General features: G+C 38.8%; 1 protein-coding gene across 48 annotated transcripts in view; it reads right to left on the bottom strand.

The window, feature by feature from the left end:
• LOC18440039 (putative pre-mRNA-splicing factor ATP-dependent RNA helicase DEAH4) overlaps positions 1 to 26761 on the bottom strand; it is a 64050-nt gene that overhangs the window by 1582 nt on the left and 35707 nt on the right. For 15 of the 48 annotated variants that reach the window (XM_088870766.1, XM_088870759.1, XM_088870777.1 and 12 more), the window contains 2 exons: positions 1266 to 1441; positions 236 to 626 (listed from right to left, as the gene is read on the bottom strand). Coding sequence is in view for 22 of the 48 variants with exons in the window: in XM_088870754.1 (XP_088726880.1) it covers positions 458 to 626; positions 1266 to 1441 (345 nt within the window). In the remaining 26 variants the exon portion in view is untranslated. Of the gene's footprint in view, positions 1 to 235; positions 627 to 1265; positions 1442 to 22438; positions 22769 to 26761 lie in introns of those variants that run through there. The other 33 variants (XM_088870780.1, XM_088870781.1, XM_088870761.1 and 30 more) reach the window with 8 other exon arrangements.

The raw sequence follows: 26761 nt of genomic DNA, 5'->3' as shown, positions 1-26761 counted from the left end.
CTTTATAATACAACATACACGATAAAAATATTATAAAAAATTGCTTCTAATAATTTAGAAAAGGCAAATACCCCTAAACTTTCATGGGTACTTTGGTTATTTTAAACCATATAATTTTTAAATGCATTTACTGGTGCGCACTATTTCAGAGTGTAGATGCCCCGAGTTTCAGCTTTAAAAATAAACGCTGGATACATTCTCTTCCGATAGCTGAGAAATGAATAGGACCACAATATTTTATAACTAGGTGTGATTTGATAAACTATGAAATGTTTAATAGCCAATAGTTTAGGTGTGGTTCACAAATTCTCTCTTTTTTTCCTTTCTTTTTGCTCAAGCATTTAGAAAAACTTCGAGGACTTGTTATCAGTACATGGGATATGAGGCCACTAGAGCCCTGTTATTTACAAGCACTTGATCCACTTTTAATGCATAAATTGGAGACGGCAGACGGCCACTATTTCTTTCCTTTCCGAGCAAGAAATCTCTCTTTAGCAGCCTGGATTTTCTTTTCGTGGTCATCAGAAACCTTTGATGCAATGCCATTGTCATTTTTGACTGAGGCTTGCACCTTCAAGGGGTCTGTGCCCTGAGGACTCTGTTGCTCAGAAACATTGCATCCCCCACTGCAAAATTGGGAAAAAAAATGAACTTATTCAAAGATTTGGAAGGAAATGATACCAAAGATTTACAAGAATAGAACTCTGATGCTGTGAAAAGGCCATTGTCTGATTCTTGGGTGAGAATCATGGTATTAGGGCAAATGTTCATCCCAAATAAAGAAGCATAAAACATATGCATATGCCAGTTCAGTTTCCCTGCATGTTGATTTCTTAAATTGAATGCATAACAAATATGTACAAGGGAGAATAAAATACACTACTTAGTAGTCTAAAAAATCCTTCTTTGAACCTGAATCAAATCAAAGATCCTTCAATTGCTGAATTCAATGCTAATTCTAAATTAGAATTCTAAGGAATCAAAATCTTAGTTTCATAGAATATCTTAATTGTAGTCTGGGTTCACATGAGAAATGGGTATATGAATGTCATGTCTACAAAAAGGGGTACCAGTATCATTTTCAAAAAGAATTGGAAGATGAATGTACGCCAGGCATGCTTGAGAGCGAGGTGAGAATTAATATACAACGCAGTGTAGAAATTCAAAAGAAGCAGGGTGTTTCATTTGAAATAATGGGTATAAATGTCACATCTGTTGTCATCAGTTTTTAAAAGAACCCTAAGATGAGAAAACCAGTTTGTTACCTGAGCTTCTTGACATCCAAGTTTCCTAACTTGCCAAAGATGGGAGTAACCCACGGCATTTCAACTGCACATACATTCCTAAGTAACAGACGAGGAGTTGCCAAAAGTTCATTGTAAACCACATAATCCGGTAACAATCCACTATCCTCTGATTTCAGAACACATGATGGATGGACCTAAAATAAAAAAAAATGTAAATCAGTTTAGGAACAATTGGAAGCTAGCTGTCCCAAAAAAAAAAGAAAAGCATAAATAGAATCGAAATAGAAATTCGATGTACATCACAGCAAAATAGAGAAATCCATCTATCAATTGAACATCGAATCACCTTATTTAAAGAACCAAGTATAAGTAATGGCATTCAGCAGAGTTTGCAAGATAGAAAGGATTTCTATATGTGCTTGTATTTCATAATTTCCTGACCTTTCCAAAATTAGTAACTAATGTGAAATGTCCTAGAATTTCTGAAACTATTTGTATTGTACTTGCACTATCCACAGTTAAAAGACTAAACATCTGGCTATGTATAAAACAGAAAAGGTGTTGCAGTGAAGTAAGTGTTGGATTTGTACAAAAATCTTATGGTAGCAAAAATATGTCCTTAGGAGGACGGTCTCAAAATGCAAAGGTCTGATCATGTGTTCCTTCGCTAATGAATCCACGCAAGCCTTCCTCTCTCCAAGAGTTCCTAAAGGTAACTCCCAAGGAAAGTCAAATTTGAGCTATCTTAGTGAAAGTACGCTCCAATCTACAAGGGAGAAGCGATGAGTCGTAGGACCAGTTTATGACATTTTCGAGTCCCCTCAGATAAGAATTGTTGATGCCCAATCTCTTGCCAACACTTTTTGAGGCCAATAGTTAAGCTTGAGCTTCTTTTGAATGGTGCAACCTCTACTCCAATAGGCCCCGAACATAATAAATTTTTCTCCAAGTGATTTCTGTAAAAAGCTTCCAATGCCTGCCACTCCCAGGCCACCAAGAGAATTACTATCAAAATTGAGTTTGTTAGTTCCTGGTGGAATCCAATGTGAGGATCGTGAAATTATGTAAAGGGTAAACTAAATGAGTTCCTTCCAATGTTGGACGAGGTCTGTCGAAGAGTAGGAGGTGAATACTTTGCGGTTTTGCCCCCAAAAGATAGTTGAAGCTTTGATAAGGCCCCTACGAGAGCCAATGTGTCTTTCACTCTTTCTTTGCTCTCAAAGATACATCTCTTTATTCCAAACCGGATTCCCCCAAAAGAGGCCACATAGCATTAGGAAAGCACTTGGGAAAGGTGGAGACGAGTAGAATTGGAATAACTGGTTGGTTGAAGGTGTGCACCAGGGACAATCAAATCAAATAGAAAAGGAAGAAAGACCAGATATGAGAAGTTGATTTACAATGGATAACCAGGTGATAAATGGTCTCTTCTCATCACTGCATTTGGGGCATCAGTTTTGTATACGGATACCTCATCTCTGAATATCGTTCATGGTTAGTGCTTTGTTCGATAAAACACCAACCAATTAAGGTCTACACCTTAGGTGGAGTGGAGGTGAACCAGACTTCAGAGGCTATAGTCTGTCTGGGGCAGTGATTGAGAGCCTCGTAAAATGAGGACACCGAAATGCTACTTGTGGGGGATGCGGCCCATATCATTTTGCATCCGCCGGAGCGATTATGAAGAGGTGTAAGACTTTGTATCCCACTCAAAATGTTTTTGTATCTTGGGCAGTGGGCAACCAGACTTTTTGGCCACCCAGCAATTCGTAGTAGTCTGCAATGTGGTATCCTAGTCTAAGACAAAGAGAAACAAAATAGGGAAAGAAAGCTTGAGGGTATGTGTTCCTCCTATCCATGTATTCTTCTGAAATCTCATTCAGTTCCCGACATCCCACTTTTAACTATGACTCTGATTCTACTTGAAAGTCCAGGAAGGTGGACATGGTACTAGTGTACGAAAATTCGAACCGGCCTCGAAAACCAGCCAAGAGCCAATAATGAGTAACCGGTAAACCAGCCCGTTCAATCGGCCTAACCAAGCAAGTCCCAGCCTGTCAAAAAATGTTTAAAAAAATAAAAAAATACAAAACAAATCCAAAAAACTATGAAAAGAGTATTTAAAGCAATGATTAAACAAAGAACATCAAAATGAAATTTAAAATTAGTGAAAAAAATGGATTTTAAAAAATCGATTTGTGCCCAGGGATATTTTTGAAATTTTTCAAAAAAGATGGTTTATTAATAGCCAAAACATTTTCCAATTTTTTTGCAAAATGATGAAAAACATTAAAAAATACATTACAAACAAATCCCTTATTTTTTGGGATTTTATATCAATTTTGTTTTTTTCAAGTATCCGCCCCATTTTGCAAACAATACGTGGTATCCATCCAAGCTCCTGAATCCCTAGTGTTGGCAACAAGTTTTGCAGCCACCGTATTAGTAATAATGTTTTATCACCTGCCGGCACAGGTGATCTTCTTTGCTGCCATATGGCCCGTACCATTTACCTAAGAGGGTTGTGTTGTAGTCTCCCAACTTCTTGATGCCAGGTCACCAATGGATCTTTGGCATGCAGACGTTCTCGTATAATAAGATGATATTCCTGACCAATGAGAGGCCCACCCTGTTAGATGTCCCCCATATCCCTTTCAAGCTTTTTTCCAATGAGGGTTGGGCATTCCAAAAACCAACATAGGAAAGACAGAGATGTTGGACAGGGTAACCTTATGGGCACCGAAGGATAGCAATCAACACGTCCAATCAACTAACATGCTCTTTTAGGTTTGCTTGGGTAGAATTGGAATTTACTGGTTAGTACGTTTGAGCCACAACGCAAACAACTAGCATAGGTCTGGACAGTGGGAAGTGCCAGGCTATTTCCACGAGCTTGGTTTTTGCCATGCTGAATCTTAAATGAGTGCAAAGAAACACAAAATGGAGAAGCAAAGATTATCGACTTGGTAATGGTTGGTACCATAGAAGACAAGGGTTTTGTCTGCATGCTGAAGGTGGGATATGAATGGCCCGCAGTAGGAACCTAAAATTCGGTTGTTTTCTTACTTGACTCAAAGGAATCTTCTCCGGGATTCCAGGGGGACCTCCTCCACAACCTAGACGCTTATGCAGGAACTGCACAACCATCATAGCAGTAAAGTACTCTTCACAAATACCTCCAAATTTTCTAGAATTTTCACCTAGGAAATCAATGCCTTTTTCTTTCCCAGACCCATTCCATGTAGCAGGGAATTGGAGATGCTTTCCATTGGACCTGAGTTTTCATCAATCAAAGCTACTGTTGGAAAGTTCAACCTAAAGACCCTAAGCACCACGGGCAACGAGACCTCCCGTATAGGACTGGCAGTGCGGGACACGATGGACCACATCAGGCCTAAATATGGCCACATGAAGCTACCATGTGCCCACATGTGGCTTCACAAGCCAAACATGTGGCCAACAATGCAGCTTCAACCTTTATAGTCACATTTGACCTATAAATACCCCAATTTTTTCAGGCAGTCTTGAGGGGCAGATTCAGGCAGCTTTTCATGGGCAGTTTGTTAGAGAATTTTCTGCCACCATTTTCCTGAATACTCCGAGATTCTCATAAATTTTTGTTCACAAGATATCTCGGACCACATAACTTTTTACCATAGTTTTTCACTTTTGTTCAACCTAGGTCGAGTAGATCTGATTGTATAAAGTCAAACATGATCAGATGACCCTTCCTAGCCTAGATCCAATATTCTTTTAACATCAAAATCCTAAATCTACCATTCCTCAAACCAGATCTACTGAGTTTAACCCTAAATCTGTTCCATCCAAGCCAAGATCTGTCCACGCCATTCAATTTATCTCCTTTTTAAGAGATTAAAGATCTGTCTGATTCATCAATAAATCACTACTTTTGTGAGTGGGGTTGACAAAGCTGGTTGATCAAGTGTCAGAAGCACTAAAGAGAGGAATATAAGTGAAGAAAGGTCTTAAAATGAATCAAAGAACCAAATGAAATCGATTGTGATGCGACCTCTAGTATTTCTCAAAGGACCATCCAGTGTTGTTGAAGTCGCCACCAATGCATGGGTAGGGCTGAGACATTGGGAGTGGTCAAGCTCTACACAATAGCTTTCTTTGAGCTCTGATCTATTTGGACCATAGCTGACTGTAAACCGCGATTGAAATTCGTCTGAGGTTTGGAAGAGGACACGTGATACCAAAAATTGATCAATGATGAAGGATTTTGCCCAAGGAGATGGAACCGCAAACGACGTAGATTCTTCTAGGAGCCAATGGTAGGTAGAGGCTCCTAAGCACAAGGTCTCCAACCCCAGATTGACCTAAAGGTTCGGGATTCCAGCTTGGTTTAAAAAATGGTTGGGATGTTGAAAAAGTATTCTAGGGTCTAGTTTTAGACTCTTTATTTTTTCATTTTTTTTGAGGTGGCCTAACCCCTTGCAACCCAGGCAAGGAATTTAATTTTGATGGGATAGCGGGCTTGTTGGCTCCTAGAGGGTTTTTTTTTAGGGCGAATTGTTCGGGTTTGTGGCCTTTCAAGGCCATGAGAGATTGTAAACATCATTCATTAAGGATTATACACTTCAATAGGAGAGTGTGTTGACTAAGGGTTAGGCGGTCAATGGTCTTGGTCATATCCAAAGCCCTTATCCCTAGGCATGTGGCACTATCAAAAAGGGTTTAGAGAGGGTCATCCCTTGTTGAAGTAGGAGAGATGCCCAAGGATAATTGGTAGGATAGGATAGCTATGTGGACTCCTGTGTGTGGATGTAGGCATGTGAGAGCAAGAACTAAATGCTTAACAAACTTCCGCATGTAATATGACAATTGCACTATCGGAAAGCAACCCTATAGAGAAATACGTGTACATGTGCTTAGAGAGATTCTCCCTTGCATTATAGTGATATGTGCTTGGCATGCTCTTGGGGGAGGGGGGAACTATAACCACATTCTAGGACTATGTTGTGGCCTTTAAAGGCCTAGAGAGCTTGTAAAAATCATGTATAATAGAATATAGATTTCAGTGGGAGTGTGTGTGTTGACTGAACAAAGGTTCGACGGTTTATTGCCCTAGTCATGTCCAAAATTCTTAGCCTTGGGTATATCGCATAACCAAGTAAGGTTTAGAGTGGGTCATCCCGTGTTGAGGTCGGAGCAATGCCTATGGATCATGTTTGTAGTCTAGGAGAGCTGTGTGCTCTCCTATGTGCAGTTGTAAGCCTGTGAGAGCAAGGGCTAAATCCTCAACAAACTTCCGCACGACATGCACACATAACACCCACATAGAATGTAGCCTTTTACAAGGACACATGTACATGTGCATTGAGAGAGCCCCTTTTACAATGTAGTGACAAGTGCTAGACTTGCTCTTAAAAGGGGAACTGAAATCCACATTCCAGGATCATGGTCTCATTGTTTTATTATCCAACTTTGACAAGCCAATCATGAGCCTTGCAAAGAGACTGCAGGTCATGGGAATTTGTTGGGTTAGATAAGAGAACAATTGTGGATCATGGTTTTTGGGGCGAGTAGAATGCCCTTATTGTCGCTTATTTTAACCTATTGATACCAATCCATTCTTAGCATATCTTATTTTGGTATTATAAATGTTCCTTTGATTTTTAAATATTTTTCAGAATTTTAAAATATTATTTTTAGCATTAAATTTTCATAAAAAAGGTATTTCTGAAAATTTCAAAACTTTAAATAACACATGTGGGACTAAGAATCTAGCTCTACATGTTGGACCACGTGCACCCTAGGGATCACACCTTATTTTTATAAAACATAATAGTGGCATGCCATTACTTGTTGAACAAGGGGAGGCACGCCTTCGGATGATATTGGAGTTATGGATGATTCTCCTATCAAAGATGTTTATGCATCTTTGCTTCAGCCTATGATAATAGTCTCCACGAATAAACCTCTGCCCACAGAAGTGTCAAAGGCCAAATCGCATCATGAGCAACAAGATGAGAAGATTAGTAGTTCACAGATTAGATCAGATACCTAATGAGGGACTTATTCTAGCTCGAACTAGAGCAAAAAAAAAAGCCTCACTATCAGCGATGGGTGATAAGAAGGGGATTTCTCACAAGGTACAACGTATCGAGGTGGCTGCAGAAGGTAAGACTACTCTTACAAAGCACCTGAATCCTTAACATTTTTAATGTCTGTTGTTGCTTGGAATGTCAGGGGCCTTCAGGGCTGGGGTAGAATTTCGGATATTGGGGCTTTAAAAGGTCAACATAATCTAGGTCTTCTTTTCTTACTGGAAACCAAACTTCCCGTGGAGTTGAATCATAGGTGGTCTAAAAAGCTGAGTTTCTATAATAAATTTATTGGAAGTGAAACTGATGGTAGATCCAGAATTCTAATATTTGGAATCCTTTAATTTATTCAATTAGAGTGATTGATATTAATGACCAGATGATAACAGTTGATGCCACTTGGAAATGTAATGGGAAAATTTCAGTTATTTCAGCAGTCTATGCATAAATTCTGTCTCAAAGGGCTCAACTTTGGGATCACATGAGGGCTATCGGAGCAACTATTCATCTTCCCTGGCTGGTATTAGGGGATTTCAATACCCTATTGGATTCTTTAAAAAGAATGGGGGGTAGTAGATCTTTACCTCCAGATTCAGGTGACTTTGCTCAAGTGATGTCGGATTGTGCTCTTGTTGACCTTGGAGTAGTCAGGGGTTAGTTTTCTTGGTCCAACAGCCAGTTGAGTAGAAGATGCATCAGAAGGAGGTTGGATCGTGCATTGGCAACAATCGACTGGGTTCTGTCTTTTCCTGAGTACAGAGTCTAGCTACTCCCTAAACGTAGTTCAGATCACTATCCTTTACTAGTTTCTATTTCTGATTAGTGTCCGGTTGGTCCAAAACCTTTTAAATATTTCTCTATGTGAAAGCAGCATCTTGATTTTTTGAATATCATCTCTAATTCAAGGCAAGGCAAAGTGGGGGGGACACCCATGTATCGTTTTGTTGCTAAATTAAAGAGGTTAAAGGGGTGACCTTTGCTGATGAAACAAGGAAGTGTTCGGTTATGTGGGAGAATCGATTGCATCTGTTCGACATCAGTACGTCATCTTTGCATGCTAGCTTACACATGGATCCTTCCAATGAGGCACTTCTATCTGAGGAAAAAGAGTGTACACAAAAATTACAGATTCTGTTGGGTCATGAGGAAAGTCTCTAGTGGCAAAGATTACATCAGAGATGGTTAAAAGATGGGGACTCCAATACCAAGTATTTCCATTTATCTACTGTGGTTAGGAGGAGGAATGACAGAATTATCTCCTTGAAAGATCAGAATGGGAATTCTTTTTCTCCTGAAGAGGACATTGAAAATCATAGGATTAGTTATTTCAAAGATTTACTAGCCCAGGAGAGTAATACCAATATACATGTGGTTGATCAGCTCTTGCCACCATCTCTTCTTAGTTCTTCTCAAAAGGACAAATTGGTGGACGCAGTAAACATGGAGGAAATAAAAGAGCTCATCTAGGATATGAAAAATGACAGTGCCCCGAATTCTATAAGTTCAGATGGAAAGTCATTACAAACGATCTTTGTTTGGCCCGTAAGTCTCGCAAGCAAGTCAACTTCATTTTCCTAAAGTTAATGCTCCCAATGTGATGAAAAATTTCTAACCTATTGGGTTGTGTAATGTCCTATACAAAATTATCAGAAAAATAATTTCTAATCATTTACGAGTGGTTCTTATTGATATTATTGATTCTAGGCAAGTGACATTCTTGAAAGGTAGACTTATCACTGATAACATCCTCATGGAAAATGAACTCATGTCCATAAGAACTCAGTTCAGCTTAAAATGTGTCTGCAAATCGATTTGAGTAGGCCTATGATAAGGTTTCCTGAGATTTTATTGTGGGTAGAATGCATGCTTTGGGTTTTCCTGATCTATTTGTCTCATGGGTTCGCTTGTGTATTTCTACTACTTCCTTTTCTATTCTGAGGAAGGGTTATTTTAAAGGGAAGAGAGGTTTGAGGCAAGGGGATCCTCTATCTCCATACTTATTCTTATTGGTTATGGATTTCTTTAGTAGACAGCTTGATTGTGCTATGTTACAAATCACGGTTCCCAGGGCTTTTCGGTGCTATGTTACAAAGCACGGTTCCTAGGGCTTTTCCTTCAGAGTGCAACTACGGGGTCTCTCATCTGTTTTATGCTGATGATGTGCTTATTTTCTGTGAGGCATCCATCTCCTCTGCCAAGGCTATGCAAGAACTTATTTCTGAGTTTGAAACGACTACTGGTCAGATTTTGAATTCTTTTAAAAGCAAGGCATTCCTCTTTGGTGCACCACCAGTTCATTATTTGGGCCTACCTTTATTTTGTGGACATTTGAGGCACAACTACTGTCATGGTCTGGTGGGCAAGGTGCTAGGTAAAATTGGTTCATGGCAGCCTTTATGTCTATCATATGCAGGTAGACTTCAGTAGCTTAAGTCGGTTCTTGAAGCATCAGCGGTTTTATGGCTGTTATCTATTATTCTCCTGAAGAAAACATGTAAAATGATAGAGAGATTACAAAGGAACTTCTTATGGGCCAGTGAAGCAAAAAAGAAAGGTATTCATCTTGTCAAATGGAGGACAGTATGTCTCATTCAAGCTGAAGGGGGCCTTGGGGTACGAGAAATGGAGGACTTCAATATCGCAGGAATGAAGTTAGCATGGTGGATTTTAGAAAGCCCATCCTCGTTGTTGACTCGGTTCTTCAAACATCGCTAATTTAGGAATTCTTCTATATGGGAAGCCAAAGCAAAAAGAGGATGTTCTCATGCCTGGAAGGGAATTTTACTTGGCTTGTCGCAATTGAAAGACAATATACAGTGGAATATTAGTAATGGTTAGATGGTGGATTTCTGGGTGGATCCATGGTTAGCAAGTCAGTCATTATTAGAGTTGCATGAGGATATCAATCAGGAGGATTTCGCTGTTGCTAGGAGAAGCGTTTCAGACTTTATAAGAGGAGCACTTCAGTCTTGGGTTTTGCCACCTCCCGCATCTAATGCTTTGAGAGATATATGGAGGGAGGTTGAGAATTACATTCTTCCTCTATAGCCCAAGAAGGATTCACTAGTTTGGATTGACACGATCGATGGTCTTTTCTTTATTAAAGGGGCATGGAATTTTATTAGGCATTAATGTTCATCACAGCCTATTTTCCGTACACTTTGATCTTCTAAATGTCACCCACGGGCAAAATGGTTCTCATGGCTAGCCTTGCATAATCGTTTACCCACTTCTTTTTTATTGCAGTAGCAGGGCATGCAACTGGATTCCTTATATCCCCTTTTGTAGCAACCATGATGACAACCTCTTTCATCTATCATTTGAATGTGATTTTGCTCATGGAGTATGGAGATCATTAGCTTGGAGATGTGAAAAATGGTTCACACTTGGTACTTTTGTCCCTGAGTTACTTAGGTGGTGGTTGCTTTTCAGGTTTAAATCTCATGGCCTCTATAATATCTGGTCTTCCATTTTTTTTACTACTATTTGGTTTCTATGGGAGGAGCGCACCAAGAGGATCTTTGAATTAAGGCCCACTAGGAGAGAACACCTTGTGAAGCAAATTATCGTACATGTTTAGGCACTAGCAGAAATTAAAAAGTGGCCATTCCATTTATCAGAAAAAGCTATTATAAGTAATCTTCAGATAAATTGGCGTCAACAGAAGCCAGAATCTCATATTCTGGTGGCATGGTCATTTTCTGAGGTTCAGAATTACAAGCTCAATGTTGATGGTGCTTCCTTGAGGAATCCAGGTCTAGCAGGTGGAGGTGGAGTCACCAGGAACAACGAGGGTGGTTTTGTTGCAGCTTTTGCAGAGCATTTTGGATTTGCCTCTAATAACCATGCAGAGTTCTTGACCCTTGAAGAAGGCGTTTAGTTGGTTCATCAAAGGAATTGCTTTCCAATTTAGATTGAAAGTGATTCAGCCCTACTTGTGAATGTCAATCAGAATCGATGTCGTGCTCCATGGGGGCTACAAAAAATTGCACATAACTGTTATACCAGACTTTCTATGCAGCAATGGTCCATTGCACATATTTTTCGAGAGGCAAATATGATTGTTGTTGCGCTCGCTAAGAGAGCATATGTTGGCCCTGGTGCTAATGTGTGGTGCCACACAGACCATCAAAGTTTCTTTCTCCTTTTTTTCTACATGATTTGGCGCAAAAGCCCTATTACAGGGTTGTACGTTAATTGTTCTTCTTTTTACATCTTTTAATGAAAAACTCGGGCAGGAGGCCTTCTCCCCCACTGACTTACCCAAAATAAAAGGGGGCACCCCCTCTTTTAAATATTTTATATCGTTTTAAAATATTGTTTAAAATAGACGGCCTGCCACCTTTTCTTTACACAAAAGGGGCCACGCCACTATTTCTCTACTATTTAAGAGAAATAGTGGCTAGTGGCCGCACCACTTTTTAAGGAAAATAAGGAGACACCCCATATTATTAAAAATGTTTTTTTTTGAAAAAAAAGGAAAAGGAGTCGCACAAGTTTTTGTGGAATAGGCATGGCCCCTTATTTTAAATTGATTTGTTTCAAATTTAAACTTGTTATATCTAAAAAAGGGAAATCTAATGATATATTGTTTCCCAATGTTGTGGGAAATCTAGATAATATTTATTTAGAAAATATTTCAGTTTGATTTCAGATTTAATAGGACAAAGTTTAAATTTAATTGGATTTATTTCAAATAAGAGTGGATTGGGTCAAAGTGTAAAGGGATAAAGTTCCTAATCTTTCCACCCAAAATCTTGATGGCCAATTTTTGGGATGGATGATAGCTCTAATTAATTTCTCACCACACAGATTTCATATTTATAGGTGTAGCTGGAAATTAGAGAAGGTAAATTCTATTCAAACTAGGAGATAGGCTATTTCTTTTTATTTAAAGACCAAGTTTGAACCTTTTTTAGATCCATCACAAGATCTTCTTTTTCTCCCAAAGATCATCCCTCACACCACCTTCTCTCTGCCCTTTCCTCCACGCACTAAGTAAAGAGAGACCTCGCTTTTATCTCGTCTCTCTCTCTCTCCTATTTTTTTGGGGATTATGCCACCCTCTCTATTGCCTAGAGAGTCACATACTCTCTCTTCTTCTCTCTCTTGTTTTATTTTGAGCAATTTATTTTTTAAGGAGAAGAAGAAGAGGAATTAAAAATAGCTTTGCTGTATTTTTTTGAAGAAAGAGAGAAGCCTAGCCTAGAGAGATCAACTTCCAAGATCAGCCTGTTTTGTTTCCATAGGGTTTCTATAAACTCTATATTACTCTTGAGCTGTCAAAAACCCTAGAGGATACCCTAGAGGAAGAAGGATTGCCTACAAAGCTTCTCTATCTATGAATTTCCAATAACACCTTATGGAGCAAATGTGTGCCATTGGTCAAAGAATCGGGTGTGGGGTGTACCTAGTCCTGGTTGCGTAACTTCAGACATCGTCCTGTAAGTCTTCCCATTAGTTTTTATTTATTTTCAATTTTATTTTTTATTTTTTTGTAAATTTTCAGTAAAAATAAAAATCTTAGGTTGTATTTAGGGCATTGTTTTAATTTTTCAGCAATATATTGTGGCACATGTAAGTGGAATTCAAGTATTTGGAATAAAAGTAAAAGAATTTTTTTTTTTGAATTTAATACCTTTAGTTCCACATAGCAACACCTTTCACTATGGTTCTATTGTTTATTAGCTAGCTTTTGACAAGCCAATCATAAGCCCATGAATGAGACTATGGGTCATGAGTTTCACTGGGTCGGTTTGAGAAGACAATTGTGGATCACAATCACTTGGTAGAAGGGAGTGCCCTTATAGTTATTTTATTTTGACTCATTGGTACCAATCCATTTCTAGATATTTTATTTTGGTATTAGAAATGTTTTAGTTTAGAATTTCACAGAATTTTCAAATTTATTTAAGCAATATTTTTTTCTTCAAAAAGGGTATTTTTGAAATTTTCTGAGTTAGGAAGGGCACATGTGGGTGTGGGGCCCTTAAATCCAGCCCCACAAGTGTGCAACACCTCATGGGCAAGGCGTGGGGCCTATGGGGCCCACACGTCTCAACATGGGGTGGAACGCCCCCCTTTTCTCTTATGTTTTGGTATATTTTAATTAAAGATGCTTTTAAGTTAGTTAAAGATAATCATTTTAAAAGAAAAAATTGTGTCCTAATTTTGTGGGAGTTGGTTTTGACCAAATTATATTATCTTTGACTTCCAACAATTTTTGAAAGAGATATTAGGAAGTTCTAGAAGGTTTTTAAATTAGTCCAATCCTTTTTGGACTAGAAGTGGATGTTGGTAAAATATCAAGGGGATAATGTTCCTAATATTCGTCCCTAAATTATGATTGCTGATTTATAGGATAGATGACTCATATGGTATTCTCTCTCACCTCAGAGATTTCTTACATTCCTATTGGTCAAGGTGAGTCATTAGATAGACATACCTAAAGGGGGTCTTAAGGGACTATATAAGGAGGTGAACCCCCTTCTCATTCTCTACAATTCTCTAGCCTCTCTTTATCTCCTATTTCTCTCTGTCCTCCATGCCCCAAAGTCTTCATTCTCCTCTTCTCTCTCTCTATAGAGGCATGACATGCCATATAAAAAATAAATAAAACCCTAGTTAGGGTTTGAAGAGAGAAAGAGAGAGAGAGACATGCCCAGCCCTAGAAAACAGGAGGTGCCTTTAAGGCAATGCCCTAGATGTTCTAAAAGGGTTATTACAAACCCTAATTGTGTTTTGATGCTCTCTAAAGCCCTAGATTATGAGGTATTGCCTAGACAAGCTTCCTAAGTGTAACATTTCAGCAAGACCAAGAGGATCAAAAGTGCACCATTGGTGAAGGAAGTGGGTGTGGGGTGTACCAAGCCTTATGTGGGTAACCTTAGGGTGTTTATTTTATTTTTCAGTCATATTATCATATTTACTGTGATTTTTCAGGAAAATTATTTGTACTTAAATCGTTAGTGGAAGATTGGTTTTTATTCTTGGATTGTGTCTATTTATTTTGGCAGTAAAAGGAAAGTTATATTTAGGGTTGTAGTTTTCATTTACAGCAGTGTTTTGTGGCACTTGTACATGGAGTTCAGTTTCATTAATAAAAAAGTGAAGATATTTTTTGTTTTATAGTCATAAATTCTACACAGCCACACCTTTCACCCTCAAGCAACTCCACTGGGGTAATATCTTCCCCTTGAGGTTTGATCCATAAATTTCTAAGGTTGTTGAATTAAATTTGGTTTTTGAGTTGCCATTTTAGGTCAACATGGCCTAAACATCATGATCAGCGAGGTGCTGCCGCCCTTAATGGACCGCCACCAGTTCTATCAATCAGGGCACTGGCACTATCATGCTCAAGTGGACTGACATTGTCCCATATACCCTATCCAGAACCGGTAGCCTTGTGTCCACCAAACTGGTGACACCTTTGCTCCCCTGCTATAACAACTTCCCTAGCCTTTCGCCAACCCCAATCTCTCTCTGGCAAGCCTGTTCCTACCCCCGGATCTTTCCAAACATTGGTCCTCACTCTTCCCCATATCACACTAGCTTCGGGCAGCCTTTGGCCTTTTACAAACAAGGCCTCCTAAAATTCCAGCTTCCGATACCCCTTCAATCTCTACACTGGCCATAGGCCCTATGAAAATGGGGCCAGTCAAGTAGCAAAGGCAACATTTGGAAGAGGCCCTTATAAAGAAACATCCATCCTACTAGCCCCATTTCGGCCTCATCATGTTGTAGGCCATGCAAGAGGCAGAATGCTGCCAAATCTCATGATGGGACATATGAACAAGGGCCGATGATGCATAAAAGGCGTCAAAGAACACCTACATTAAATTTTTCAGAAATTGGGAAAAAATGTCTCAGAATTTGGCATACCAGCCCCAAGCATAAGACATTGGGAGTGTCAGTGCACTGGTAATCGACGTTGTCTACAGCGCCAGTCCCTAGGTCACCAGCATTGTCTACAAGACTGATGCATTGGCCACCGGTATTGTCCACATCACCGGTGCCTAGGGTGCGAGCAATCACAAACCACATGAAGCCCTGTTTGACCCATAGATGACCCAGCTCCTCTTGATTTGACTCCTAGGCCTCAATATCCACCCTGAAAACCTTGGACCTCAAAAATTTGGGTCCCAAGAAAGAAATTTGAAACAAGATGGAATGAACGAAGAAACGAAGGCGAGTGTAAAAGAACATAAATAGGAAACAATAGAATAGAACAACAAGAATGGGCTAGAAAATCAAGAACTCACTAGATAACTGACTACTTCAATGGGGCTGGCTGTTTATAAGATAAATGTGTAAATTTCTTCTCTACTTCTTCCATTACCTGATACCTCTTTTTATAGCCATCAATCAAGACAGAAAAGAAAATATACGAATTGGATTGCAACCTACAATCAATTCTACCAACTATTATTATTATTCTCCTAAAATCAATTAGCATGCATGTCATTGTAATTACACCGTTTGATTGAATATCTTTTCGTTTTAATTGATTTGTAATGCTGCACTCCCCTAATTACATGATTTGACATGCACCTTTCCTTATTTAAACTGTAGCATAAAACTTCAACTCATCAATGAATAATGTGGACTTCGGAATTGTATTGCTCATTGTGACATGGATGCACATCTTTACTGCATTGATCAATTCTCCATGCATGATCTGCCAATCCATGAAAACAAAGTCCACACACATTTCCTACCTCATGACGTATTTCAAAGGTCCATCCCAGTAGGGGGATGCCTCTTAACCTGACCCGCACCATCCTCGAATCTCAGGAGAGCCTGATACTCCAATACCCATTTGTTTAGAGTCAATGTAGACACAAGGAACCTCTATGTACCATAATGCAACAATCCGTTAGCTTCTCCTACTGTTTGGAAATAGAAACACATCCCGACCTCACCATTTGCACTCCAATATGGTCTGTGGTCTTTCATGTTTGCCTAGCCCATCTCCCAATCTTTCCTATATCAGATATAGCGGGGTAGAATCTTCCTATCAGGCAGGTATCCAACATCACCAGCCTTTCTTCTATTGCATTTTTGCTTGCACCCACAAGTTCTCTACCTTGGCAAGTTTGTTTGCAACAGTTCCTCTCGGGGCTCCCTGTTGCTATCACTAGTCAATCTACTTCTCGCAATAGACTCCAAGGAACAGCCATTCGCCACTTCTTTAAATGCGCAAGCTCTAGCAACTTCATCTCTATGTGCCATCCCTCCCTTGAAGCCTCTTGTAATTCCTTCTTCAGCAGCCACATGTCCCTCTTACTTCTTCCAGAGTTTCTGGGCCAGTTTCTGCCTTTAGCCAAGGTGGCATTGGTAGCTCTTCCTAACCCTTAAGAGGCCTCTTCATATTTGTTAACAGTACTGAAACTGAGACTGAAGCAGTAACAACTAGAGAGAGGGAAAAAAAGAGGAAAAGGAAGAGACGAGAGGAAAGATGAAGGAGACAAGAGAGAGGTGTGTAGACTAATTTCCTAGCCCACATGCACCTCTTAAATTTTATTTATAATAACTGGATGGTAATATTACAGAAATCTCCTTTAAGTACTTTAGTAAAACCTAATGTTCTAAAGTTTATAAAAAGGACAAAGACACTCCATACTACATTCAACACTCATAACCACATAATGATTTAATCTTTACACTCCCCCTCAAGCTGGAGCATAGATACACCCATGCCCCGCTTGAAACAAATCTACTGAGTTTGGTTATGACTAAGACCCTCGGTAAATATATCAGCCAATTGATCCTTCGACTTAATATATGGAGTTGTTATTTTCTTACTTGTCACTTTCTCCCAAATAAAATGGCCATCAACCACGATATGTTCCATTCTCTCATGAAAAACTGGGCTGCTTGTAATTTGTATGGCTGCCTTATTGTTATAGAACATCTTCATCAGCTCAGTAATCAAGAATCCCATTTCCTTCATCAAGGTTTTCAACCACATTAGCTCACATGTAGTGTGAGCCATTGCTCTATACTCAATCTTTGCACTAGACCTTGCTACCACACTTTGTTTCTTGCTTTTCCAGGTCACCAAATTCCCTCCAATAAGATTACAGTAGCCTGTAGTAGATCTTCTGTCTGACTAAGATCCTGCCCAATCAGCATCAAAATAGCAGTCAATACTAAAATGGCCATTCCTCCTGTGGATAAGTCCTCGACTTGTAACCCCCTTCAAATATCTCAAAATGGGGGAATGCATAAACTGACTCACTACACTCACAGCAAAGGCTATGTCTAGCCGAGTGATTATCAGGTAGACAAGTTTTCCTACGAGCCTTCTATATCTGCTAGGGTCTTCTAATAAATATCCATGATCCTTTGACAATTTAATACTTGGATCTATATGTGTATCAACTGGCTTAGAACCCAACATCCATGTTTTTGTCAACAAATTTGTTACCTATTTCCTTTGAGATAAACCAACACCATATTGAGACCGGGCTTCCTCAATTCCAAGAAAATACCTAAGCTGTCCCAAATCTTTTGTCTAAACATACTGTAGCAAATAACCCTTCAATTTATTCATTCCTTCTTGATCACTCCTGTAATAATGATAGCATCAACGCAAACCACCAAGATAACAATTCCAGTGGATTGTTTCCAAACAAATACTGAATGATCCACATGGCTCCTTCCAAACCCATATGCCACAATAATTTTGCTAAACGTCGCAAACCATGCCCAGGGGGACTCCTTCAATCCATAAAGTGCTTTTGTGAACTTACATACATTGTCTAACTTCCCCAGAGCAACAATCCCTAGTGGTTGCTCCATATACACCCCTTCTTGTAGATCGCCATGAACAAAGACATTCTTAACATCATTGCCACAGTTGCCACCTCTTATTTGCTGCTATAAATGGAAGCACTCGGACCGAATTAAGCTTGGCTATTGGTGCAATGTCTCAAAATAGTCAATACCAAAGGTTTGTATATAACCCTTGGCCACTAGCCTAGCTTTTAACCTCTCCATAGATCCATCTGGCTGATATTTAACTGTTGACAGCCAACGGCATCCAACTGGTCTCTTTCCTGCCGGCAGATTAGTAAACTCCCACGTGCAATTTGATTGAAGTGCATCCATTTCCTCATCCATTGCTTTCTTCCATCCAGTATGTGAAAGAGTTTCCTGATAGGACTTGGGTACAGAGATGGAGGAAAGAGCTAAGGCAAAACTCCTATAGGAAGAAGACAATTTTTACAATGTAACAAAATCAGCAATTGGATGCACTGAGCTTTACAAAGTGCTATCGGAAGATCAGTATTATCATGCTCAGGATTGGGTTTTGGAATAAAGATAGGATCCGTAAACAAAGATGAAGATTGATTGGTTCGCTGAGCTGGTGATGATGACATTACCTTCACTTTCTTTGTCATATACACTTTGTAGGGCTGCCTTTTTTTTTTTTTGTTGAGAGAAGATAACTTGTTACTTTGTAGGGCTGCTCCCATGGAACTAGAAAGAGTAGAAGATTCAGGTTCTTCATGACGAGACACTTGAGGTGACGCAAGAGCGTCATCAAAAGAAATAGGAACCTGGATAGGAATGGGAATAGAAGAGGAAGAAGGAATGAACTTTCCATCATGCAAATTCTCTACTTGAATGAGGTCCATTGAGTCGAATTCAATCAATTTCCTTTCATTAGAAAAATATGGAGTATTCTAAAAAAAGGTAATGTCAACACAGACAAACTTTTTTTTCAAAGCAGGATGATAGCATCAATAACCTTTTTATGTATGAGAATATCCTAAAAATTCACAATTAACATATCGATGATCTAATTTGTCAGTGATAGTACCCAGAACATGAACAAAACATACACACCCAATAATTTGAGAAATTGTAAACAAAGGTCTATCAGGAAAGAGTAAAAAGCGGTGATTTTCCCTCTAAAACAGAGGAAGGCATGCAATTTATCAAATACAAGTAGTCAATACAATATCTCCGCAATAAATTTTTAGCACATGCATATTTAACAACAAAGCACAAGTTACTTCTATTATATGATGAATTTTTTTCTCTACAACCCCATTCTGTTGAGGGGCATGTACACACGATGTTTGATGCAAAATACCATGTGTGGTTCAATATTTCTGAAATCTTGGGATAAGTATTCACTAGCATTATCTGATAGCATAATACAAACGTTCTTTCCAAACCGAGTCTGAGTTTCTTTATAAAACAATTAAAAAATAGACAATGCCCCAGATCTATCTTTTATTAAATAGATCCATGTCATTCAAAAGAAATCATCCACAAAAATTAAAAAAAAAACTATAACCAGACTCTGAACTCTAACAGGACCCCAAATATTTGAATGAACCATTGTAAAAGGACAAACATTCTTTTATTGACTCTTCGGTGTAACGAAATCGTATGATGCTTGCTTAACTCATAAGCCTCACACTCTAGGGCTGACAAAGGCTCTAATGAAGGAACTAACAACTTCATATTATTGATAGATGGATGACCAAGCCAGAATGTCATTGAAGGGGAGAAACACTAGAATGAAGAGCAACACCAGCAAGACAACGATCAAGATAGTGGAGTCCTCCAGACTCACGACCACCACCAATCATCTTCTTCGTCTTTAGATCCTAAAAACACAATCTGAAGGATAGAAAGTCATTGAACACTTAAGAGATTTAAAATTTTCTGACTGACAACAAACTAAATGGAAACTTTGGAACATAGAGAACAAATGACAATGAAAGTGAAGGAGTAGGAAAAACAATTCCTTTGCCAGACACACTAGATAAAGAACCATCAGCCAATGAAAGAGAAGTAGAAGCAGTGGAATCTAATTGATTGAGAGAAGAAAACACAAAAGATTCACCAGTTATATGATCAAAGGCTCTTGAATCAATGACCAAGGGAGATGGCCTCTGAGACACAAGAAATGCAAAAGTACGCGTATTTGCCAAAGTGGCAGTGGAAGAGGATGGATGAGTCGGTGGCTGTTGACTATTTCTAATTACCTCAATCTTTACGCGAGAGAAAATCTGAATCACTAGCAGAATTAAGAGCTTGACTCTGATTACTGGAGCCAAATGTATGTATTTCATCACTCTCAGACACAGGCTGCTTGACTAACCCAAGCGAGCTTACCAAACTTATCCCAACATTTTTAACCGTATAATTGGTCCATCCTCAGTGGGTGCACTTCAGGTTTCCTCGGCCTCTACCATGAGCTCCCCTTGAATTAAGGCCATGTCCTCTATTACCACCACCATAGCCCATACCATCACCTCTGTCCATTGTGGAGGTCAAGGCAAATTCATTACTCATATTGGCAGTAGATATAGTAACCCGTTGAAGACATGAGTACACATGGTTGAGAGAAGGAAGTTCACTGCTAGCCAAGATCTAGGCACGAACAGAACAATATTCAGAACTAAGGCCAAACAAGAACTTTGCAACTCTAAATGCTTCCCTTTGCTTCTGTAGAAGCTCCATGTCATTTGATAAAGGTTGATACATGTTTAACTATTGCCACATACCTCAAAGAGGACTATAATAATCACTAAGACTGTTGTCGCCTTGATGTAAAAGGAACATGCAGTCATAGAGTTGATAGATTCGAGAAATATTTTCATCAGAAAAGTACATCTCATGTACTGCCTCCCACACTTGGCAGTATCAAAATACATGACATTAGCCCTCACATGGGGTTCCATACTACTCCATAGCCAGGTCATAATTTGATAGTTTCCTTAAGTCACTCCTCATACCCATTATCTGACCCTTTTGGCCTATCTTTTAGTCAGAAACTTCATCTTTCCCCATGCGCTTAGAAATACTGTTACAGACTTGGGCCATAAGAGGTAACTAGACCGATTTAATTTCTCAGTAGTTGCTGGAATTCGTATCATGTCATTAATGGTAGAAATTCCAGGCTTACTTTTTTCAGCCACAAGGGAAAGATGATAACAGACAAAAAAGGTATGCAAGAATATATCAGGCTGAGCACAATCAGAAGCCCTAAAACACTAAATTGAACTTTATAAATTCACTTAATCAAAAAAACAGTAGTTTGCAAGACAAAGGACTGCACATATAACAATTTCCAATCACTTATGAAGGAAAAAATTATCATTCAGGCATCAATGATCCCCAACAGGACTCCTATTGCTTCAGCCCCACACTTTGAGACATTTCAGCAACCGTTCCTTTCATTTTTCACATCCAAGAGAGGAAACTAAGCAACATAAACATTCACAGCACGCGCAGGCCATCAATATGGCCCTGCACACAAAAACAAATTGGATACAGCTTGACGAGATCAGCAACGAACGAGATTAGGGTTTCCCTTCTTCACTTCTTCTCTCTCTTTTTTCTTCTCTAAAAGTTGAAGGAAAGGAGAAGATCAATTTAGATCTGCTCTGATACCATGTTAACAGTAATGTGAACAGTAAAAACTAGAGAGAGAGGGAAAAGAAGAGGAAAAGAAAGAGGAGAGAAAAGATGAAAGGGAAGAGAGAGAGAGGTGTGTAAACTAATTTCCTAGCCCACATATACCTCTTAAGCTTTAACTAGGATAACTAGATGATATTATCGCAGAAATACCCTTTAAGTACATTAGTAAAACCTAATGTCCTAAAATTTATAAAAAAGACAAAAGCCCATACTACATGCAACACTCATAACCACATAATGATTTAATCTTTAAGGCTTTTAACAATATTAAATGAATTGATTAAGTTTGGCAAAACAGACATAAAACTAGTGTATAGAAATTCGTTAAGTCTGATTAACACTTACCCAGACTCGAATGATCTGAGTCTACTCGAATATGGACAAAAACTTTGATAAGTTGACCATATGGAAAGAGCATAAAAAAGGACTTTGTTTTCGAATAATTAGCATTAATACATAGGTGCTGTGACAATCTTATTATTCATCATCATCATCAAAGTTTTTTCCCAACTAATTGGGGTTGGCTACGCGAATCCTGATCCACCAGTTTGCTCTATCAAGCGTCATACCCTCAGTGAGGCCATAAGTCCTATTATTATATGGCCCATGCATAATCATGAAGACTTAGCACTACCCTATGTGAGTGTTGAGTTTAACGTAAAGAAAGTGAGTACAAACCTCTAAATAATTTATTAAAAACTGGTCGCACATTATGATGAATGACCTGAATGCCTTCAGGTTCTTTATAGTAAGTGAGATATCCTATATGAAGAAGGTACTGTCAGAGGAACACAAATCTGCTTTGGTTACAGCATTCCTCAAATTTTCAGACCAACACTTGGAGCGTGCTAATGACTTGAGTGATCGTGACAGGAATTTCTTTCACGGCATGTAGCTTTACCCCATGCATCTTACAAGCATCAGCAGGCTGATTTTTTCACCAAGAACTCTGAATGGCTTCAACATCAATTCTTAATGAGTGGATGATGCCCTTCGAATCTGTCAAATCTGTTTGAGAGGCACTACTGAATTTGTTACGTAGCATAGAGATTTTTGTCAAACAAGTAATACGCTGTGTTTATTTTTTCTGGCTCAAAAATCAGCAGCACATCACAAAGCATCATATATGCCACCCCAAAATTTGACCCACTTTGGCATCGTTCAGGTTTGGCTTTGATATTTGATAAAATCAAACTGATTCAGTGGAAAATAAAGAAAACTATGCTATATGTTTTCTATGACAGTAATACTGTGGATTTTTTATAATTGCTATATCCTTCATCAATTATTTAGATATAACATAAACAAATCACAACCCCCTCTACATATATATGAGACACATACATAGCTCAGAAGACATTCATGCACAAGCGTGCATTTTTTTGCATGTACACATGAACAGAGGTACAAGTAAACATACAAAAGTGAACGCACAAAAGCACACAAATAGAAAGGCACACACTTGATCTCCATATGTGAGTTCATATATTATCTTCCAAGGAAGTATAATAGTGTGTACATGTTATTCTAACACAGATTTAACAAGCATTGGATACAAAAAACAAGAAGGTCATAAGCAATGTGCATTGAGAGCTGTGTGCATTGATAGCACAGAAATGTGCATTGAGACCTGTCTGGTGGCATTGAGAACTTGAAGGTCTGTGTGCATTGAGATCTATGATATATTTCATATGCTATCCTTGAGATCTATGATATCTATGATATATGTCACAGATATATATCATAGATCTGTGTGCATTGAACTCGTAGGTGTGTCTTGTATTGATAAGGAAATTGATGCAAAACAAACACATTAATAGGCATGGTAAGTCCTCCAACAACTAAATTTTACTAGAAGATCACAAGAGGACGATGTTGTCTTGAGAGCTTTCAAAGTTTACAGATGAACACAGGCTATTGAAGAGAGTTACGAAAGTCTGCTGTGGAAGTTCTATCAGATATTTCAGGGTGTGAGTTTGATTATTTTCGAGGCTTGTTCAGAAGCCATCATTTTTCTCTCAAACGTGCATTGTTGTCTTTATACCTAGTAGAAGATTTAGAGCATGGCATTTAGTAGGGTTTAGAAGTTGTTTAGTAGGGTTTAGAAGTTGAAATTGAATAACATTGATCCAAGTACAACCGAGATCTTTGGGCCTTGTTTGCACACCCAGAGAAGCTCCAAATGGAATAGTTAGAGATGGCATTTTTCCAGGACAGAGGTAAACCTTCTTGCCTCATCCAGGATAGACCCACTTTATGGCCTAAGCCCATCAAAACCTTCAAGTTGTTTAGATTAAACTACAAGAAAACTAATACGTAAGGCATGAAAGAGTATAAGAGAGATTGAGATCTAGAACGAGAGAGAAAGTTAGAGAGAGGTGAGAGAGTAAGAGAGTCATGTGAAGAAGAAGAAGAGGAGGTGAGAAGGGTCGCGGTCCACTCCTACTGACCCCCATGCCCCACTTATGTCAGTTTATACTAGTAATAAAAGGTCTAAAGTACAAAACCACCCTTAAGAAAGGCAAAAGACAAATAAGTCCCTAGGGTCTTAACAAAAGGATATAAATATAAACATAGGTGCTCACATCAATCCCCCTCAAGCGGGAGCATAGATATGTCACGCCTAGCTTTCTTAAGATCATTTGTAGTTGAGATCTAACAATAGCCTTGGTAAGAATGTCTGCTAGCCGGTCTTCTATTTTGACCATATGGAAGACAACTTTCCTTGTAGCAACCTTCTCTAATAAACTGTCGATGTACTTCTATATTATTGCATGATGAACGGGATTATGAGCTCTACTAATTGTTGCCTTGTTATCACAGTATAAAGACATTGAATCTTTTACAGAAAAACCAAGTTCTCGTGAAAGGTTTTTTAGTCAAAAAGTAATTCACATACAGAATGAGCCATGGATCTATACTCAACTTTTGCATTTGACCTTGTTACAACTGATAGCTTTTTACTACCCCAAATTACAAAGTTCCCACCAACAAAAGTACAATACCCTACTTTGCTCCACAATAAAACTAGTTCATTCTACATCTGCATAGGCCTCAGCTTGAAAATGCTCACAATCAGCAAACAACAGTCCTCTTCCCGGTGATAATTTTAGGGTACCTGAAAACTCTAACATCTGCCTGAAGGTGGATAGTTCGTGGAGAATGCATATATTTACTAATCACAATCACAGTATAAGCAATGTCTAGGCAAAGGTATATATTAGTGGGGACATTAATCTTTGAAAAATACTCACCTCCTTGAATGCCTCAACCCTTTTTGGCCATCAAGCTTGTTATTTTGTTCTACAAGTGCATCAGCTGGTTTCGCCCGAAGCTTTCCTATTTCCTTAAGGAGATCCTGTATAGACTTCCTTTGAGAGATGAAGATACCTCTTTTTAAACCCAGCCACTTTTACTCCAAAAAAAGAACTTCAATGGACATAGACCTTTGATTTTAAACTCTCTGAGCAGAAAATTTTAAGTTGTAGAATCTCCCTAGGACAATTACTAGTTACAACAATGTCATTCATATTTACAATTGCAATAGTGGTGTTGGTCTTGGTATATTTGAAAATAACCTATGTTAACATGATTTCCAATATACTTCATTCTTTGAACATCACCACCAAACTTCTCAAACCAAGCTCAAGGAGACTACTTCAGCCCATAGATGGTCTTTCTCAGTATACAAATTTCTCCTTCACATCCAAGAGCGTGAAATCCAGATGGAGGTACCATTTACACTTCATCCTATAATTCCCCCACGAAGGGATGTATTCTTGACATCCAATTCATGCAAGGGCCACTCAAAGTTAGCTGCCAAAGACATAATTACCCTAATGGAATTCATCTTAGCCCAGAGGCAAACCTTTCCTGGTAGTTTACTCCACTGGTCTACATAAACCCCTTGACAATTAATCTCACCTTGTATCTGTTAATGGTACGATCAGCCTTATGCTTCATAGTGTAGACCCATTAGCAACTAACCAACTTCTTCCCTTTGGAAGGGCCTACTACTTCCTAAATACCACTCTTAAGTAATGTCGTTGTTTCCTTGCGCATGCTAAACCCTAGAAAATTATGGATTGCATGGAGATTGTAGAACATCAAGAAGCCAATAAAAAAAAAATGAAAAAAGAAAAACCTAGGATGAACATGTGTGCATGCAAGTGAGAGTCAAAGAAGTATCACGGTTAGGTTATGATCCCTTTTTTCTTAATAGCGTGGAGCTACCACGACTAAGACTTGCCTCTGACAAACAGAGTGGCACCACATAAGAGTTGTGGGTCCTATCTGACTAAGGGACGTGCCTAACTGAGTTTCCTATCATGGTTAAGACCGTAAACCCATTGCGCATCAGGATTAGGTAAGTCACGTAGCTCAACCTTGTTGTTGAACAGATTGCACATTCCACCAACGTGACTGTAACTGCATTGTAATCATACATTATACAATCGATTGTTTTGGGTACATATGTTTGTGTTGCACCAGGTTACAAAATGATTGGTTGTTTGCTATTTTTCCTCTTATGTTACTAGACTTTATTGTAATATGCATGCAAATATGAATGACTTAAGGCATATGTGGTCAAGTTCAGGGTGCCACAACATGACATCTTGAGTTTCATCCCTACCATGGGTAGGAAACCCCTTTCTTACTAATCTACCCAAAAAAAAAAGAGGGCATGCAAGTTTCTATCTAAAGCTATGTGCAAATTGAATCTTCATACCTTTGATGCATGCCAATTGTTTGATCAAAGAATTCTGCACATTCAAATGCAATACCATGATGTGTAGTGAAACACTGACAAATCGTCTTTTCTCCAATGTTATGTCGATACTTTGACATGTGTTAACACCTCCAAACAAGGGCATGAGTACAAACTATCAAAATGTCAACCTAGATTCAACTCAGGACCTCTTAAAGAGGGACAACATATTCTATCACTCCACCTGTCATGCCCATCATGTTTGGAAATTTCACTACTATGTCACAAGTATT

Source organism: Amborella trichopoda, chromosome 6 (genome assembly GCF_054954075.1).
Source record: "Amborella trichopoda isolate Santa Cruz 75 chromosome 6, AtrichopodaSantaCruz75HAP2 v2.0, whole genome shotgun sequence".
NCBI lineage: Eukaryota > Viridiplantae > Streptophyta > Magnoliopsida > Amborellales > Amborellaceae > Amborella > Amborella trichopoda.
The sequence above is the reverse complement of the archived record's forward strand: the minus strand, read 5'-3'. Positions and strand labels throughout refer to the sequence as shown.